This window comes from Magnolia sinica, chromosome 8 (genome assembly GCF_029962835.1).
Source record: "Magnolia sinica isolate HGM2019 chromosome 8, MsV1, whole genome shotgun sequence".
NCBI classification, from domain to species: Eukaryota; Viridiplantae; Streptophyta; class Magnoliopsida; order Magnoliales; family Magnoliaceae; genus Magnolia; species Magnolia sinica.
The window spans coordinates 19,240,991-19,259,396 of record NC_080580.1 but is presented as its reverse complement, the minus strand read 5'-3'; the positions used below and the strand labels follow the sequence as shown (position 1 = coordinate 19,259,396).

Sequence of the window (18,406 nt, the reverse complement as noted above, 5' to 3'; positions counted from 1 at the left end):
TCAAAATTATCAACATTATTCAAAGTTCTTAATTTTTTTTTTCAAAATTTAAAATTTTCTTAAACATTGTTAATTATTTTTCTAAGCTTCTCAACTAATGTTTTTTCGAAATTCATAATTTTTTCGAGCTTCTTAATTTTTGACTTGAGCACTAATAGAGACGGTCTTTGACAGTCTCTAATAGAGATGGTGACAGGGCTATAAGATGTTTTAGGACCGTCTTTAATAGAGACGGTCTTTAACAGGGCTATAAGATAGCTAAGGACCGTCTCTAATAGAGAGTCTTTGACAGTCCCAGATTACAAGTAAAAGACAGCCAATGACCGTCTCTAATGCAGATGGCCAATGACCGTCTCAGATGACCGCATATAAGATGGTCGAGGACCGTCTCTAATGCGGACAGCCAATGGCCGTCTCAGATGACCACATTTAAGACGGTCAACGACCGTCTTAAATGATTTGTGGACGTTCAAATTTTTAAGACAATATTAAAGACAGTCAGGGGCCGTCTAAAATTTTTGAGATAGTTTACGACCGTCTCTAAAGCGTATTTAAACCAAGCAATTTTAGAGATGATCCAGAACCGTCTCTAAATCTGTCCTTTTTTTTTTCCATTTTTCACGTAGTGGACCCTCCGATGCCTAAGTCAGGTCAAGGGAATCTGGGTCTAAGTGGGAAGTAATGGAGGATGTCAGATCTTACGTACCTGTAATGGTGGGGTCTCAATGTATTTATACCTGACTGTTGGACAGTCTAGGCCCGCTATTGTCAGCACGATTTACCCAATCAGTGGGATACTGTGATCATGGGGATATCATACGCAATCCGTGGATCATGTAGCACATCGTGCGGATAATGCGTATCTGGGAACGAAGTATTTGACCACATTCGCTTATGGTAGTTTCCGAATTTGGCAAACGGAGTACCTGTCTCAACACATTGCCTCACCATGGCTTGTCTTAACATGACGTCACTCAGCCTTAATCATTTAGCTTGCTGAAGAAAACTTTCTTGGTCCGAGTCACATTCCGAACTGAGCTAGTGGACCCAGCCTCTTAATTGTCAAGCGTTTTGGAATACTTCTATGGAAACCTTTTACTTGAAGTCTGAGGTAAGATGTCGGATTTATCTTATAGGGTCGGACCTCTTACAATCGACGTCAGTGATTGGATCGTTCATCTTCCATCAGATGTTAGGAAAACAGCTTATCACTTCCGATTGGAATGTTGAAGTCACTCCGATCTGCAGTCTCAAAGTAAGAGCATCTTTATGGTGTACAACCTCTTCGGGGGCGCTCACACCGGGTCATACGAGCATCGCCTACATTGTTCACGCACTTGGTTGAATTAGTTTGGTGCTTACCCTTGGATTTATTAGAGGCTCAGATCTTCCCATAATAGAAGCCCCCTACTCTTCGAGTTCAAATGTGGACTCGGAGAGTAATTACATAGAAGATCGCCCACCCAAACTGATGTAATCATGATCTCCAAATTCGAAACATCATATTCTCGGGATTCTGCGCCTGTGGCTTTCTTTTTAGGGAACGCGTGGTGACGGTTGCGATTCTGGATAGTTGCACAACCTATAACGAGTCGCCACGTAAGCCCGAGGAAGAATCACTATGATAGCTTCACCTACTCGGGCGCCGCTTCGTGTATCGAAGCACACTGCTCAATGTCAGAACCGCGCTACCTGGCAGGGGCTCGGCCAACGACAGACAGCCACGTGTGCTCGGGAATCAGCTCGCGAGGATTTGTCTGCGGCATTGTAAGTGTTATGGTCTCATGCTCCTTTGGTTGTCAAATTTTGCAATGCCAAAACCTCTATATGTGTCTTGTGTAGTTTGTTGTTGTATGGTTGTTCAAGACACTATATCAATGCTTCAAGTCAAGTACGGTGATCTTCTTCAAGAAATGCAAGGTCATGTACTTGATCCTCTTCTTTAAGCTTCATTGTTCAGAACTAAGTCAATCAAAAGAGCGCTTGTTCAAGTCTAAAGATGATGTTCAAAAATGAAGTACATTCTAAGAAGATATATCCAAGCTGTAGAAGATCTCATGATCAAGCTACATCAAGTAGAGATCTCAAGCTTCATAAGGTTCAAAGGTCAACCTTCATCTGATTGAATGAAGTTCCAATGTTCATACTTCATGTCTCAGGTATGATAGACCTTAGATTGACCTTAGGGTAGCTCATTTTGAATACATAATTCATATTGAATCACTTTATAAGTATTTAGTCTGTTCTAAGACTAGTCCTGGACCTTGTTCGACTAATCCTAGCATTGGTTCGATCAGTCCTAGAAAATCCAGGACTAGTCCTAAGTTTGTTGCAATTATTCAAAATTTTCTGTTCATCTACGACCAGTCCTGAACTCTGTTCGACCGGTCGTGTGAACAGTGTCGACTAGTCATCCGACTAGTCCTAGTTCTTTGACTCAAACTACAGCAACGAATCCTTGAGTCCTACGACCAGTCGTAGAGGTCCTACGACCAGTCGTAGACACCCTATGACCGGTCGTGTAACCGTCTGTTTCAATCCCACTTGAAAGTTTAAAAATTTGTTTCATCTACGACCATTCGTGGAGTACTCAAGACCAGTCGTAGGCGTGATTTTTGCATCTATAAATAGACAATGAATTTCAAAGATTGATAACTCAATTCAAGAAAAATCAAGGCATTACTCTGAGATAAGTTTATGTTTATTTTTAAGCTACATTGTACTTATTTAATATTCTCTTTTGTTAGCTTATTTAATTTGATTTTGTTTCTATATTCCAATCTAAATTGAAAAGAGGAATTGTTGTATTCCTTCTTCTTGTAATCAAAATCAAATATAGCTAGCCTAACTGGTTTAATTTAAAATCAATTAGAACTTAGAACCATATCAAAGTGAGTATTGGACATTGAACTTCACATTCGAACTTCTACTCCGATTGGTTCTTCTAAGTTATAACAAAAGGAGAAATCCAGGTATTTTACATTTACTGTAAATTCAATTATTTTGATTTTGTTTCAGGTTAAGTTAGAAAAACCTCATTGTGTTGGTTATCTGACGAGAGCCAGAAAACTTAGAAAGTGGGGTTTTTGAATTGTGTAAGCCTATATAAAAGACACAATTGTGAAGGTTTTAGGTGAACCTGTGAAACCTATTTTGATAGTGAATGCTGATATCCCCTGTGTGAGGATATTAGGAGTGTAGTAGCTGTGTAGCTATTGTTTAACAGTTGGTGTACACACAGGCGAACCACTATAATTCTTTGTGTCTTGTGGTTTGAATGTTCGTTTAATATTTCCTATATTTTATTATTCAGAATTGTGGGATGTATGTGTGGATGTGAATGTTGTAATATTTACATTTCATGCATTGTGGGAATGTTGTAATAGTTTAGACTTTACTTTTTGTTATTTCCCTTTATTATTCCTCTTCAGTTTTGGGATATTGATACTTATTGTTCTAGTAAGGTTGTCATGCCATAAACCCTTGGTTTTTATGGTGAAAGGTTGTCCTTAGAACAATATTTGTATCAACCTCTCAAGACTTGAATTTGAGGTTGCTTTACATTCCTGTATTGTGATTTGTTTCATTTCTTTTGTTAGCTATCATATTCTTTAGTTTCCGTTGTTAAAAGTTTAATTTGGCATAGTCCTATTCACCCCCCCTCTAGGACATATAGCTTGGCCTTTTCAGGCATCACTCCTCGCCATTAATGCAGGGATTCTATATGGCTTATATAAGCTCCTTTCAGATCCGCTCTCCTCACTTAGATCCAAAATTTAAACGCGTACCGGAGGAGGCAATTTTCGGCGAAGGCGATTTCAATCGACTTGAAGTTTCCGGTGGGAGATTCCGACCGACCAAGCTTTTTCAGCAAAGGCGATTTTCGGTTATCGTACGGTGAGTTTCTTCCGTTGCTCCTTTTACTTCTCTCCCTAATGTCATCTGAACTTGAAACTGTTTGGGAATATGATGATGACTTCGAGCCAGGGAGCTTAGATGACAGAAGAGGGGCCTCAGAAGGTCCCATGGAAGCTGTACCCTTACACCCTATGCCTCGGAGATAGAAAGAGGCAGGGGCTCACACTCAATGGGCCGGCAAAAGGAAAGCTACCTGGGTCTCATAGGCCACTACCGCCGAGGCTGCTAGAATGCCCATGAGTGGGCGAGCCTCGGAGGCAGTCCCCAGAGGCTCCGTTCTATTGGGGTCTTAAATGGCCTAGATCCGTTCGGAGTTCCAGATCCCAAACTCCATTCGGATAAGGGCCATGGAGCCCACGAACACCGTTGAGGCCCCTGTTGAGGGGAAAGTTGCAATCTTCCTCTACGCACTGCAATGCGGGCTTTGGCTCCCCCTACATCCTTTCGTCCGAGCCATAACAACTTACCTTGGACTTGCCCCGGGACAATTTATCCCTAACGCTTGGAGGGTGTTTATCTCTTCCCTCATCATTTGGCGCCAAGTCGGGAATCCGGAGCTGACCTCGGAGGAGTTGATGAGCCTGTACCTAGTTAAGCACGACAGCTAAGAACTATGGTACTACTTCGTAACCCGAGGCAGAAAAAGGTCGGGGCTGATGATGAACCTTCTGTCTTCTAACAAGGATTGGAAGAATAAGTGGTTCTAAGCTGCGGGTGAGTGGGAGGTGCCAGCGGCGAAGCTTGGGACTATGTCGACTCGGGTTCCCACCCAATTCACGAAACCAGGTCAACTTTTGATTCTTTTTCCTTCCATTTTTTTAAAAAAATCTCCTTCTACTTCAGTCAGAATAGAGTCTTCTTTATCCTTATAGATTTCCCGAGGGGCACGCCACTCTTTGACTCAGCTCAGAAGAACCGTATTGCTAAGGCTAAGGCACGATTGGGGGAGCTTCGCTCTTAGACGGACCTGATTACCACGGCCAATCTTCACTAGTCCGGGCTTTGCAAGTCTCAGCGTCTCCCCACATCCCTCAGTGAGTTGCCATCTTATTACATTTGGTGAGGTTAACTTCATTCACTTGGTTGTTGATCCTTTATTCCTCACGCAGGCATGGCCTAGGCATCTAGTTCTCGGAAGAGGAAAGTCACTCCAACGGTAGAGGAGATGTTGAGGACCGAGTCGAGGACGAAGACTACTGTTTGGAGGAGATAGGCCACCCCTCGCGGGGAGGGCCCTTCTACTGCAGTTCCGATTGCCGTAGCTCCTACTGCGGTGCTTGCCGATACGCAGGTTCCTACTGCGGTGCTTACTGATATGCAGGTTCCGGCAACCATTGTTCCCTCCTCAGTAACAACCATTACTCCTTCCCTTCCTCCCACCATCGTTCCTCCTACCACGGAGGCCCCACCTGCAGGCCCTAAGCCCTGCATTGCCGTGTCCTCTTCCTCCGAACAGGAGGAGGCCATCAGGATGGCTGACGATATGCTCTCTCCCACCGACACTGGAATTGAGTTTGGGGCCGAGGCTTAAACCTCATCAGGCAGTCGAACTGGGGCTGATGAAGTAGTGGGCTCGGCCCAGGTAGGGACAAGCGGCAGGAGGTTTCAGTCGAGCTACCACTTGTCTTGTTTGACACCTTGGGCAGCCAAACACGCCCCCGAAGAGGAGATAGCCAAACTCCTCACCAAGTCGGATAGCTCCTTCCTGAACGACATAGCTTCCGTCTTCTATATGGTATTACTTGTTGATTTTCTGCTCCTTTTTATCTCTATTTCATCCACATGCTCATTTTTATATCTCCGTTCAGACTGTCCCGAAGCTGCTTTCGGTTCGGGAGAGAATACGGGAGCTTGAGAGGAGGGATACCGAGGTAGAGGCTCTTCGAAATGAGGTGGGGATTAGCAGGGATAAGGCTACCCTATTTTAGCTTAAGCTGGGCCAGCTACGCCAGTTGCTCCGGTAGGTTGAAGATGGGAAGACTAGAGAGCTCCAACTACAGAAGGTTATAGGTGGTCTCGAGGTCCGATGCGGGGCGGCGAAGGCCGAGCTGACACGGGCTAGGGCTCATATGGATTCTTTGGAAAAGGAGAATACCCAATTGGGAGAAGTCCTAGAACGGAGTAAGGCCGAGGCAGCAGAAGAGCAGAGTCAAGTTGTCTCCTAAGCGGTGGAGGCTCAACGAGCCGAAGACACGGCTTCCCTGACAGGAGCAGTAACAGCCGTGATTGATGCCTTCAAGGCTTCAAAGGAAAGGGATGCCGAAGCCAACAAGTTTTACAACTGTGGCGATGATACTTGTATTGAAGCGGTCCAGGATTTATACCCGGACCTTGACCTTGAGCCCTTGTTGCTTGACAAGAAGAGCCAGTCAGAGATGCCTGCCTGGACCAAGCCCTCGATTCCCAAGCACCCCCTACTGCATAATTCTCAGTAGGCCCTTCCTTTTTTTGAACAGATGACATTATTATTTTTTGAATAGATGGTATATTATTATTTTTTTAACCCTTTGTAAAGGGTTCTCAGATGATGATCTGTTAATTTTTGGAGGTCTAATGCTAACTGTTGATTATCAAACTAAATCATTATCCTGTCGGTTTATCTTCAGGCATGGCCGAGCCGAGCCGGTCCTTGAACGGGTTGATTCTCTCCAATGTCTTCTAGGTAAACCTTTTTTAAGCCTTCTTGGCTTGATTATTACTGAGTCCGAACCCTTGAGGGTTCAGTTCTTCCCACGATTGGCGAGAAACTTCTACTATGAGCGTTAGTCGGATGATAAGCTGATTACCCCATAGGGGAGTCGGCTCATCTTTTGGCTTTTCCTGTCTTGGAGGGGATGCCATGTCGAGTTTTCATGGGATTACGTCCTGACCCCTTCTTTAAGGGATCAGTCCGTTCAGTTCACCTCTGATCATGAGAGGTGACTTTTACTTGGTAGATAATTCCGTTTGTGTAAAGGATGAATCATGAACTTTATTGAAAGCCTTAAAGGCTGGTCGCTCGGAAGTACGCACTTATTAGGAGCCTTAGAGGCCAATACATTAAGGATAGTAGTTCTTCAGATGCTCGGCGTTCTAAGGATGGGACTGCTGGCAGCCCTCAAGGTCTTCCAAGTGGTAGGAGCCTGGTTTTGTTGATCTGGCCACTCAATATGGACCTTCCCAGTTCGGCCCGAGTGCTCCAGCCCCCGACTCAGTTGTGTTTTGGAAGACCAGGCGAAAGACCAAGTCCCCTAGGTGGAACCGCCTGACCTTAACTTTAGAATTGTAAAAGCACGCCACCTGTTGATGCCGAGCAGTGACTCGGAGCCTCGAGATGTCTTGGATTTCCTCAAGAAGATCCAGGTTAGCCGCGATCAGTTTGGAGTTCTGGTCCTCTTGGTAATTTCTTACCCGAGCAGTAGGGAGACTGATTTCTACCGGCACCATTGCTTCCGAGCCATAGGAGAGTGAGACTGGGGTTTCCCTAGCAGAAGACTGAACTGTGGTCCTATAGGCCCAAAGGACGAATGGGAGCTCTTTGGCCCAATTACCTTTTGCTTTTTCCAATTTTGTCTTCAGATGGTGTTTGATAACCTTATTAACCACTTCCTCCTGTCCATTGGACTGTGGGTGCCAAGGCGAAGAATATGCATTTGTGATGCCGAGACCTTGGCACATGCCTCGGAACTTGTCGTTATCGAACTGTCGACCATTGTCGGATACGATGGTGCGCAGAATTCTGAATCGGTAGATAATGTTTTTCGAGATAAAGTCAATCACTTTCTGTTTGGTGATTTTCACGATGGGCTCGGCCTTAGCCCATTTGGTGAAGTAGTCGACTGCGGTGTTGGCGAACTTGATCTGTCCTTTCCTGGTAGGCAGAGGGCCGATGATGTCGATCCCCCACTGGGTGAATGGCCACGGTCCACTCATGGGGGTCATTTCTTCAGCTGGTTACATCGGAATAGCCGCATGACATTGGCATTTGTCACATTTTTTAACATAGTCCTTCGAGTCCTACTTGAGGGTCGGCCAGAAGTATCCTTGGCGAAGTATCTTCTGGGCCAGGGCTCGGCTACCGGAATAGTTTTTGCAGATTCCTTCGTAATTCTCTCGGATCACGTAATCGGCTTCGTCAGGTCGGAGGCATTTAAGGTAAGGCTGGGAATACCCTTTCTTATACAACATGTCATCCAGGATGACGTATTGAGCCGCTCTGACTCTCAGCCATCTCACTTCCAATTTATCAGGGGGGATTTTACCGGACGTGAGGTAGTTGAAGATCGGGTCCATCCAGCTCGGAGTAGTGTGTACTGGATTGACTTTCTCTACTTGGCCAATGCTCGGATGTTCTATGAATTCAATGGGGATGAATCATGGGATCTTCCCCTCCACGGCCGAGGTGAGCCTCGCAAGGGCGTCGGCCCATGAGTTCTCTGCCCTTGGGATTTATTGGATGGTGCAGCTCCAGAATTTTTCGATCAACTTCCTCACCTTGTCGAGATAAGCGATCATCCTTGTCTCTTTGGCCTCGATGGAAATGTGGTTTACCACCAGCTACAAATCGCATTGGACTTGGAGAGACTGAATACCCAAGCTTGCCGCCAATCTGAGTCCGGCCAGTAAGGCTTCATACTCTACCTCATTGTTAGAAGCTTTGAACCCGAGTCAGATTGCATATTGGATAATCGTAGAATCGGGAACAGACATGACGATTCCAGCTCCAGCTCCTTTAGCATTAGACGATCCGTCAACATGGAGGACCCATCCCGGGTCCAACACTACCTTTTGGTCACCGAAGGAGACAGGTAGAGTCATTTCAACTTCGGTGCCGATCTCATCTGCATTCGGAGTTGTGAACTCAGCGATAAAGTCTGCCATAACTTGACCCTTAATTGTTGTCCTTGAGCGAAATTGAATGTCGAACTCTCCAAGCTTAATGGCTCACTTAGTCATCCGTCCTGAAACCTCAGGCCTCTAGAGAACTAATCTTGGTGGAGAGTTGGTCAATACAACGATAGAATGAGCTTGGAAGTACGGACATAACCTCCGGGCTGAAACAACAAGCTTGAGTGCTATTTTCTCCAGGGACGGATATCTTGTTTCCTCAGGTACCATTGCCTTGCTCACGTAATATACTGGGTATTACTTGTTTCTGACTTCTCTAATCAGGGCTGAGCTGACAGCCGAGGCCGAGACCGCGAGGTACAAGAACAGGGGCTCACCTTCTTTAGGCTTGGATATGGGGGGGTGAGCTCAGGTACTGTTTTAGCTGCTGGAAGGCTTGCTCGCATTTTGACATCCACTTTGTCTTCTTATGACCCTTTAATTGTTAAAAGAAGGGGAGGCATTTGTCTGTCGCTCTGAATATGAAGCGTTCGAGTGCGGCGACTCTTCCCTTGAGGCATTGCATTTCCTTGATGGTCCGAGGTGAACTTATGTCAAGGAGAGCCTTGATCTTGTCGGGGTTTGCCTCAATGCCCGGCTGACTGACCTGGAACCCAAGGAATTTTCCTAATTCAACCCCAAAAACACACTTTGCAAGGTTCAGCTTCATCTAGTATTCTCAGAGGACACTGAATGTCTCCCTAAGATCTATCAAGTGATCGGACACCTTAATACTTTTCACCATCATGTCATCGACGTACACTTCCATGGTGTGTCCGATCTGTCTAACAAACATTTGATTTACTAACCTCTAATACGTCACCCCAGCGTTCTTCAGGCCAAATGGCATGACCCAGTAATAGTAAAGTCCCTTGTCTGTGACGAAGGTAGTCTTTTGCCTATTTGGGGGGTGCATCGTAATTTGGTTTTACCTGGAATAGGCGTCCAGGAAAGAGAGCAAATCATGACCGGCTGTACTGTCCACTAGTTGATCATTCCGAGGCAATGGGAAGCTATCTGTGGAACATGCCTTTTTCAGGTCTAAGTAGTCTACATAAACCCGCCACTTCCCATTGGATTTTCTGACAAGCACCACATTTGTAATCCAGTTGGGGTAATACACTTCCTCTATGAAATCGGCATCGAGTAGGATGGAGACCTCCTCGGCAATGGCTTCATAACGCTCAGTGTCGAATGGTCTTCTTGTTTGTTTCACTGGTTTATGATCTGGGTCCACGTTCAACCTATGAACCATAACATCAGAGGAGATCCCTAGCATATCTGTGTGTGACCATGCGAAGATGTCCTTGTGTCGCCGCAGGAACGTCAACATTTCGAACCGTTGCTTAGAACTTAATGATGTACCAAGCTGAACAGTCTTGCTCGGGTCTGCTTCATCAAGGGGCACTTTCTCCAGATCTTCTACAAACGAGTTCCCAGCTGATCCTCGGGGGTCCAAAACATTGATAGTAATTGCTTGTTTGACGGATCCCTTTTTTACCGCTATCGTGTAACATCTCCGAGCCTCGCGTTGATCACCTCGGATGTAGCCTATTTCACCCTCAGCTGGGAACTTCATCATTAAGTGATAAGTAGAGACGACTGCCCTCAATGCATTGAGGGAGGGTTGGCCCAGGATGACATTGTGCACCGATGGTACATTGTCAACAAGAAAGTCCACCATAATGGTGACTTGGTGTTGTCCTTCTCCAGCAGTTACTGGGAGGGAAATGGCTCCTTCAGAGATCACTCTTTCTCCGGCAAAGCTGTGAAGGGGGGTCTTCACGGGTCGGAGGTGCGACTGGGGAAACCCCATTCTTTCGAAAGCTTTGGAATAAATCACATCGGTCGAACTTCCGGTGTCGACTAGGATGTGGTATACCTTGTGATTTGCTTGGTCATCGTGTCCACCAGGGCATCGTCGTCCGGATGCTGGATTCCACGCGCATCATCTTCTGTAAAGGTTAGGTTGCATGGATTGATCTAGAGCTCCTTGCCAGGTCGCTCGGTCAAATAGACATAGTGTTCGAGATCGAACTTCCGAGAGAAGGTTTTTTGGGCTCTGTTTGAATCCCCTCCCCCGGTTAAGCCCCCGAAAATGGTGAGGATTTCAGCGGGTTCTTCCGTGGGGTTATTCGGTCGTTCTTGGTCCCGTTCTTCCTTCCGAGTGGATCTCTCTTTTTTAGTATATCGACGCAAATGTCCTTTGCGAATAAGGGACTCGATTTCATCCTTGAGATCCACACAATCATCTGTATTGTGGCCGTGGTCCCGGTGAAAACGACAGAACTTCCTCTTGTCTCGATGCTCTAGGTTAGCCTTCATATAAATAGGCCAATTTAGAAGTTTCTCTCCCCGGATATCTAACAGGATTTGTTCGGCAGATGAATTGAGGGGGGTGTAGGAACAAAATTTCCCTTCCGGTCTCCGGTTCGGTTGGCAATCGTGAGGGGCGCGGTCATCTGCCCCTTTGCCGGTCGGCTGGGATTCTTCATTCCTAGGCCTCTTCCCTTTGTTAGCTGCGTCAGTTACTTGCACACTCTTGCAAGCGTTAGTAAACTCCTCTGCATTAGTGTACTTATGAGCTCTTGCCACGAAGTCTGCTAACGTCTTCGGCGGGTTCTTCCCAATAGAGAAAGTGAACCTTCCTTCTCTCAGACCACTGAACACTACTGCAAGCGCCATTTTGTCATCGTAGTCTTCCACCTGCAACACTTCCTTGTTGAAGCGAGCAATGTAGTCCTTCAAAGACTCTTTTGGCCCTTGCTTGATGGTGAGTAGGTGAGTGTTAGGTTTTTGACTTCTCTTGCCACTAATGAATTGGGTAAGGAATAGTCGACTTAAATCTGCGAAGGAACTAATGGAATTGGGTTTGAGCTGACGGTACCAACTCCGAGCGGATCCTGTAAGGGTGATAGAAAATCCCCTACACATCATCACATCCGTTGTTGTATGGATCTGCATCCACGAACGGTAGACTTCTAGATGCTCAAATGGGTGACTGGACCCAGAATATTGGATGACAGGAGGTATCTGAACCTCTGTGGCATCACTTCATCCATGATGGTGGAGGTGAAGGGAGGTTTGGTCTCTTCCATCATCACCTGAAAGGTGGTGGGAACTATCGACAATTACTGCTTCTTTCCAGGGTTAAGATTTATTGTTGAGTTCCACAAACTGCGCTTCCTGGGGATCTTTATTCTCAGCGACAATCTCTGGGGCATCTTCTATTTCTAGAGTCCTCCTTCCCTTCCTTCGCTCTAGCTGGTGGCAGATGTTCGTAGGTGCTAGGGTCGAGGTGATCGAGTTGTTAGTGGGAGCCCGAGTGGTGGTATTCCATGCCGAGACTCTAACTTGTACCGGAGGAGGATTTTGACCTGAGAGCGGTGCCCGAGAGTGTTGGGGTGCCTCGGGCCTCATACTCCTCAGCACAGAGTGAGCCTCTATGAATAGTCCGACCGGCTTGGGAATGGGATCCCCACGAATTGGGTGTGGCTGTGACTCCTGTCGCTGCTTCATTTTGTTTACTTCATCACGTAGGGCTTGAATCTCGTTTTGCATGGCTCGATACTTGCTCGACCGATTACGAGAACGCTGGGAAGGCCCTGGTGCTGACTTGGCATGAAGTAGTGACGAAGATCGAGTTTGCTCGTTTAGCTCTGGTTCCGCAGCTACTACTTTCTTCTTTTCTCTCGCTATTATTTTTGAAAATAGGAACCTGACCTTTCATATCAGATTCCCACAGACGGCACCAGAAAATGTTGAGGTCAAAATCTGGTCGGCACTCCCCTCAGTCTCCCGAACCATAGACCACTGCAGCGTCTTGATCCTGCACAATGAGAACAGGCAAAGGTGACCCTAGCTAAGCCAGGGGACCCTCCGATGCCTAAGTCAGGTCAAGGGAATCTGAGTCTAAGTGGGGAGTTATGGAGGATGTTAGATATTGCATACCTATAGTGGTAGGGTCTCAATGTATTTATACCTGACTGTTTGACAGTCCGGGCCCACTATTGTCGGCATGATTTACCCAATCAGCGGGATACTGAGATTGTGGGGATATCATACGCAATCTGTGGATCATGTAGCACATCGTGTGGATAATGCGTATCTGGGAGCGAAGTATTCGACCACGTTTGCTTATGATAGTTTTTGAATTTGGCAAACGGAGTACCTGTCTCAACATATTGCCTCGGCTCGGCTCATCTTGACAAGACGTCACTCAGCCTTGGTCATTTAGCTTGCTGAAGAAAAGTTTCTTGGTCCAAGTCACATTCCGAACTGAGTTAGTGGACCCAGCCTCTTAATTGTCAAGCGTTTTGGAATCCTTCTATGGAAACCTTCTACTTGAAGTCCGAGGCAATATGTTAGATTTATCTTATCGGGTTGGACCTCTTACAATTGACATCAGTGATCGGATTGTTCGTTTTCCGTCAGATGTTAGGAAAATAGCTTATCACTTCCGATCAGAATGTTAAAGTCACTCCGATCTGCAGTCTCAAAGTAAGAGCACCTTTATGGTGTACAACCTCTTCAAGGGTGCTCACACCAGGTCGGACGAGCATCACCTACGTTGTTCATGCACTTGGTTGAATTAGTTTGGTGCTTACACTTCGATTTATTAGAGGCTCAGATCTTCCCATAACACCATAGAACTTAACAGACCCAATGAGGATACGAACTGTATGTAGCATAACACTGCAAACATCCTGTGCAGCAATGATGCATTGAGAAGGAAAAGGTGTCATTTGTGCACGACAGATGTGGGCCCATCATGAAAAATACAAAATCATCAATTCATATAAGTGAATCTAACTCTTAGATCTCCTATGCACACATGACACTTTTTTACTCGCAACTCATTTCTATTTCTACATGGAGTGAGTGCATGCACTTAGTATCCACCTAATAGTGGTAAAGAAAATAACCTCTAGCCAAACAAACCTTGAAAACTAACTTTATAAGTTTTAAAGCATTAGTTCTCATGGTATTTTAACTATTGGTATAGACAATGCCAGGAATTTCATTTTTCCCTTCTCATGTAGCTATGGTTTCGGCTCAAATAGTATGGCCGAAATCAGGGCGATCTGGGAGGGCCTATCCTGTTACATAGGTTTGGGTTATACCAAGGTGGATTTAGTTAGTAATTCCAAATCGGTGGTGGATTCCCTCAATAAAAAGTACACCCCTGCGTGGTCCATGTGGTATTGGTCACTACAAGAAAATTGGCCTTTACTGGCGGTCAAAACCGCCGGTAAATCCTTTGCCCGTGGTCAGCTAACAGCCGGTAAAGCCTTTGCCCGCGGTCAGCTAACAGCCGGTAAAGCCTCGGTCGGTAAAGGCTTTACTGGCAGTCAGCACCTTTATTGACGATTGTGCTAGACGCCGTTAAATCGCTAGTTTTTTGCTACACTACCAGAAAATTGGTCAAAAGCTACGAATGAAATCCGTAGCTAAAGGTTACTAGCCCACAGTGCAACCATAGCCATTGGTATCGAGTTCTTTAAAACTTTGCTACGGATTAAATCCGTAGCGATAGGAATTATGGCCATCGACAATCCGTAACAATAGAGAAAATCTTTCTTGTCAAAAAGTAACAAAAAAAAAAAAGAAGAAGAAGAAGAAGAAAAGGTGACCCACATGCATCCTAGTTTTTTTTTGTTTTTTTTGTTTTTTTGTTTTTTTTTAACACCATTCTAAGTAGCTAACATACCTTGGTTAATGTCAATGATCTCCTTGTTGCCAGTGATTGTCATTGTTTCCAAGGGACTCGTTTCTTCTGTCGATCTTTGGTGAGTTGTGTAGCAGTAAAAGGCATAAGCACCAGTATTTTGAAGTGTCCTTCAGCAGGTTCAGGCCCTCAATGATATTGAGGTTCACCACCTATGAGCGGAGGTTCTCTGTTTTGTCTGCCAGAAGCTCAATCTTCTCACCATGATCCAGAACTTGCACAAAAGGAGATTATAATGGGTTTATGTTGTTCTGCACATCACATGATTTAAATAATTTGGGGGCTTCAAAAGACAGGGCTGCAAGGAGGACACTAATCTTGGCATTTGGGTGGCCCAAGGAAAAAGATTTTCCTAACTGCACAAAAAATAAATCCAATATATTCAAGTCAATGCCATCCATGCTTAAATTCTTTGTCACAAACTCATTTAATTCTTGATTGTAGCATCAAGATATTTAAATCATAATTTTAAAACTAACTGCCTGTCTTTATCTCTACATATAAGACTGTTGATTTAGAGAGACTATGGGACCATTAAAACTCCATTGGTTTAAAGGTTTTTGTCTTCCCTATGTTGTTGAAGATCTACTAGGTTCAACATATATTTCATAGGCCACAAAATGAAGATCACAAGACAATCTTACTCACTATCAGAAATTTACTATTATAACTAGAGACTTCAAATTTAGATGATGGAAAGTAGGTGTGTCAATGGATCCCTTAAATGTGCATGTTGGCTCGGCTGAGTATTTCGACTAGGATAAGGGATCAGATCTAAAAACCTGCTCTCCCTACAAGACAAAACCCTACATTCCACTGAAATTATGTGTTTAACTGGGAATTCAGCAAACTATAAATGTAAGAGACCACATACAAACCTGGAGTATACTTCGAGTTATTTTGACAAACAATCAGTTGTGTATGTCTATGTAAGTGGACACAGAAGGAAAACATAACCATGAGACTTCATCACTCCATGAAGTTAAACATCTGTTAGATGTCTTTCTCCACAATATATCCACATAATAAGTGCTAAATGAGAACAATATTAAATTATTACAGATTTTTACAATGATATGCAGGGAAAAAGTTCTGTCATGCATTTTCTACTTTCGAATACAAGAACAGAATGTGAGTGAATCAGTAGTTTCATAAAGGGAATGTAAAGTGAATCAAGTTTCCAAGAAATGCTATATTCCTAAGAAAGAACCCAAATAAAAGAGAAAGGAGCATCACCTTTGTAACTTTGCAAGTCCGAATTACATTGATTAGTTTCATATCAAAAACCTGCCATTATTCTAGAAAAAAAAAATAGAAGTTCTCAAGAAGAATGAAGTCGGATTTACGCAACTACTGAAAAGAATAATTCTTTTAAGCATTTGTTTGCATGTGCAAGGAAATTACAACAATAGAGAGGCCAAGTACTCTGTGCCGTCAAAAGGAGGAGTTTGAAAGACAAAATACTGCTTGAAAAACATATTGAATACCTTAGATAAAAAAAAAAAACATTACATCAATGCCCATAACAAACATTTCAATTCGAAGGCAGATTACATATAGCAGAGGTGCGACTGTTAAATGCAGTAACCAAGGCCTACTATTGCAAAGTTATACAGAAATTGTGATCACTATATACCTCTAGAAGATCAATCCAATCCCTTAGACGGAAAACTAGAAGATTATGGCCAGAAATCAAAACAAATCAAATCAAAATCCTTGGTGCCTCTAAAATCCTTAGGTCATGACAAGCAGAAATCGGTAAATCAAACTGGCTCTTTGATGGAATCTTTATATGCAGACAAAACTCTAAAGAAAGAAAGAAAAAAAATCTAAACAATACCTGCACAAGGAAATCAAACCTGAAGCCCAATACCTGCACAAGGAAATCAATACCCAAGTAATCTTCAAACCAACAAAGTAATAAAATATGCCAAACTCAGAGAAACCCAAAAAAAATTGGACCAACAAATCGGCGAAGATGCAGACCAAACCTGTGATGAGACTAATACCAAAAGACAAAATGCACCACCTGGGTTAATACAAAAATAGAAGATATCCAACCAACTCTGCATAATAACTTGCAACTTAATCTGCAATTGGAAGTCAGCAAATTATTGTTGCTGCTTTGGTTTTGAAATGAGGCACCATGTTGCTGACTAGACAAGGCAACGAGTTCAGTTGATATCCTGCATTTATTAGATGGACATGTTTAAATCATTGCATTTAGATTGAAGAGGAAACCAGTGACAAAATCATATATCAGACAATGTCAAGGAAAGGAAAACCACCATCAAACACTTGCAATGCTCCTGTAAAGTGCATCTCCATGTATATAAAGATTATATATCTAATGCCTGTAAGGATATTTTGTAGCCGAAAAGTTTTCCCTTTCATAAGCATCCTCTTTAAAGGTCACCTTGAATGACATATGCTTATAAAATAAAATGATTGTACTACAACAAAACTAAAAGGAAGGCAACATGTAGATAAATCATTTAAGAGATTCTGGCATAATGGGTCAACAATTCAAAGGCGGAGGTCCCCTCCTTTATCCATGTGGTTCCAGAACCAGTATACCTAGATGTTCCAATTTCCCATAAAATCTGCATAACACTCTTTGAAGCTTCAGAATATGCATAAATGATATGCTTATAGTGATTCTATCATCAAGATAAATGTCGACATCTGATAGCTAAGTAAACAAGAGTGCAAGTCTAACAAAAGCATTGACAGATGAAATTTAACAAATTATACATGAAGAAGAAGAAAAGCATCATCAAAAAGATATATGAGAAGACAACATGTATAGCAACTCTTTGTCACCAAATTTGTTTCAATGTGTTTATGGTGAGTATCGAGTTGTGTGTCCTATAGTTAACACAAACATCCCAAATTTGGAAAATCCTAGTCACCGACTCTTCAGTCTTTCCTTTAATAGTTAACATCCCATTAATATAGCTAAAATTAAAGTAAATTGTACAAGGACAGCTGAAACTCCTTTTATAATTGTAAATGCTACAAGTGCAATTCCTCTCTAGATGAGGAGTGACCAGACTAGGATCAAAATAAACATGGAGAAACAGTTTGTTTTAAGCCTCTACTCTAAACTATTGGTTTCACTTTAATTAAGCATAATACATCCAAACACAAATACACTAATCACAAATCAAATAGGTATTAGTATGTGATAACATTAATAAATAATGGTTGCAAAGAAAGACACCAAAATCCCTGTCAAATCAATGGCACTTACAATCATACACACACACATCTATAACATCAAGTTACAATAAAAATGTGGATAATAAGATAAACAAGATAACTAATTCAGTCAATTCAGGTGGGTTTTCTTTTCCCTGCAATTGGAAGTCAGCAAATCATATGACTACATATCACAATGTATACTGAATGGCCGATTATTCAGGAAATTCCTATCTCTGTGAGTATATGTTAATAACATGCCACATGACAAGAGCAATGTCCATTGAAAAAAATAAGTTAAATGCATATGACTATACCAAATGGATCATAGAGAAATTAAAAACTAATGCATATGACCATACTGAAGCATACCAAACACTACAAAAAAAACAGGGCTCGTTTCAGACTTAACAAGCTTTTGCATTGAACAAGTTGAGAAAGGAACCAGTTTTGACACTTGCATCATAGTTAGTTGTCCAACAATACTTCTCCAAACATGTCATGCCATGCATAAGATCTGGACCATTCTTCTAGCCGTACCTAAGAAAACCACAACGTTAGGTGATCCCAGCCACTAGAAGACTTTCAGTAATTACAAACAGATGGTTAAAAAGTCTCAACCAATGGCCAACATTTAACAATAAATCAGCTGTAATGCCCAAATCACTAATCATTTTTTTTTCTGAGGTGCAC

At 43.3% G+C, this 18,406-nt stretch overlaps 1 protein-coding gene across 1 annotated transcript; it reads right to left on the bottom strand.

The window, feature by feature from the left end:
- Positions 1-10,767: 10,767 nt before the first annotated feature.
- LOC131254150 (uncharacterized) lies at positions 10,768-11,748 on the bottom strand. Its single transcript, XM_058255155.1, has one exon. It carries the CDS (start codon positions 11,746-11,748, stop codon positions 10,768-10,770), a length of 981 nt encoding a protein of 326 aa, XP_058111138.1.
- Between the last annotated feature and the right edge of the window lie 6,658 nt (positions 11,749-18,406).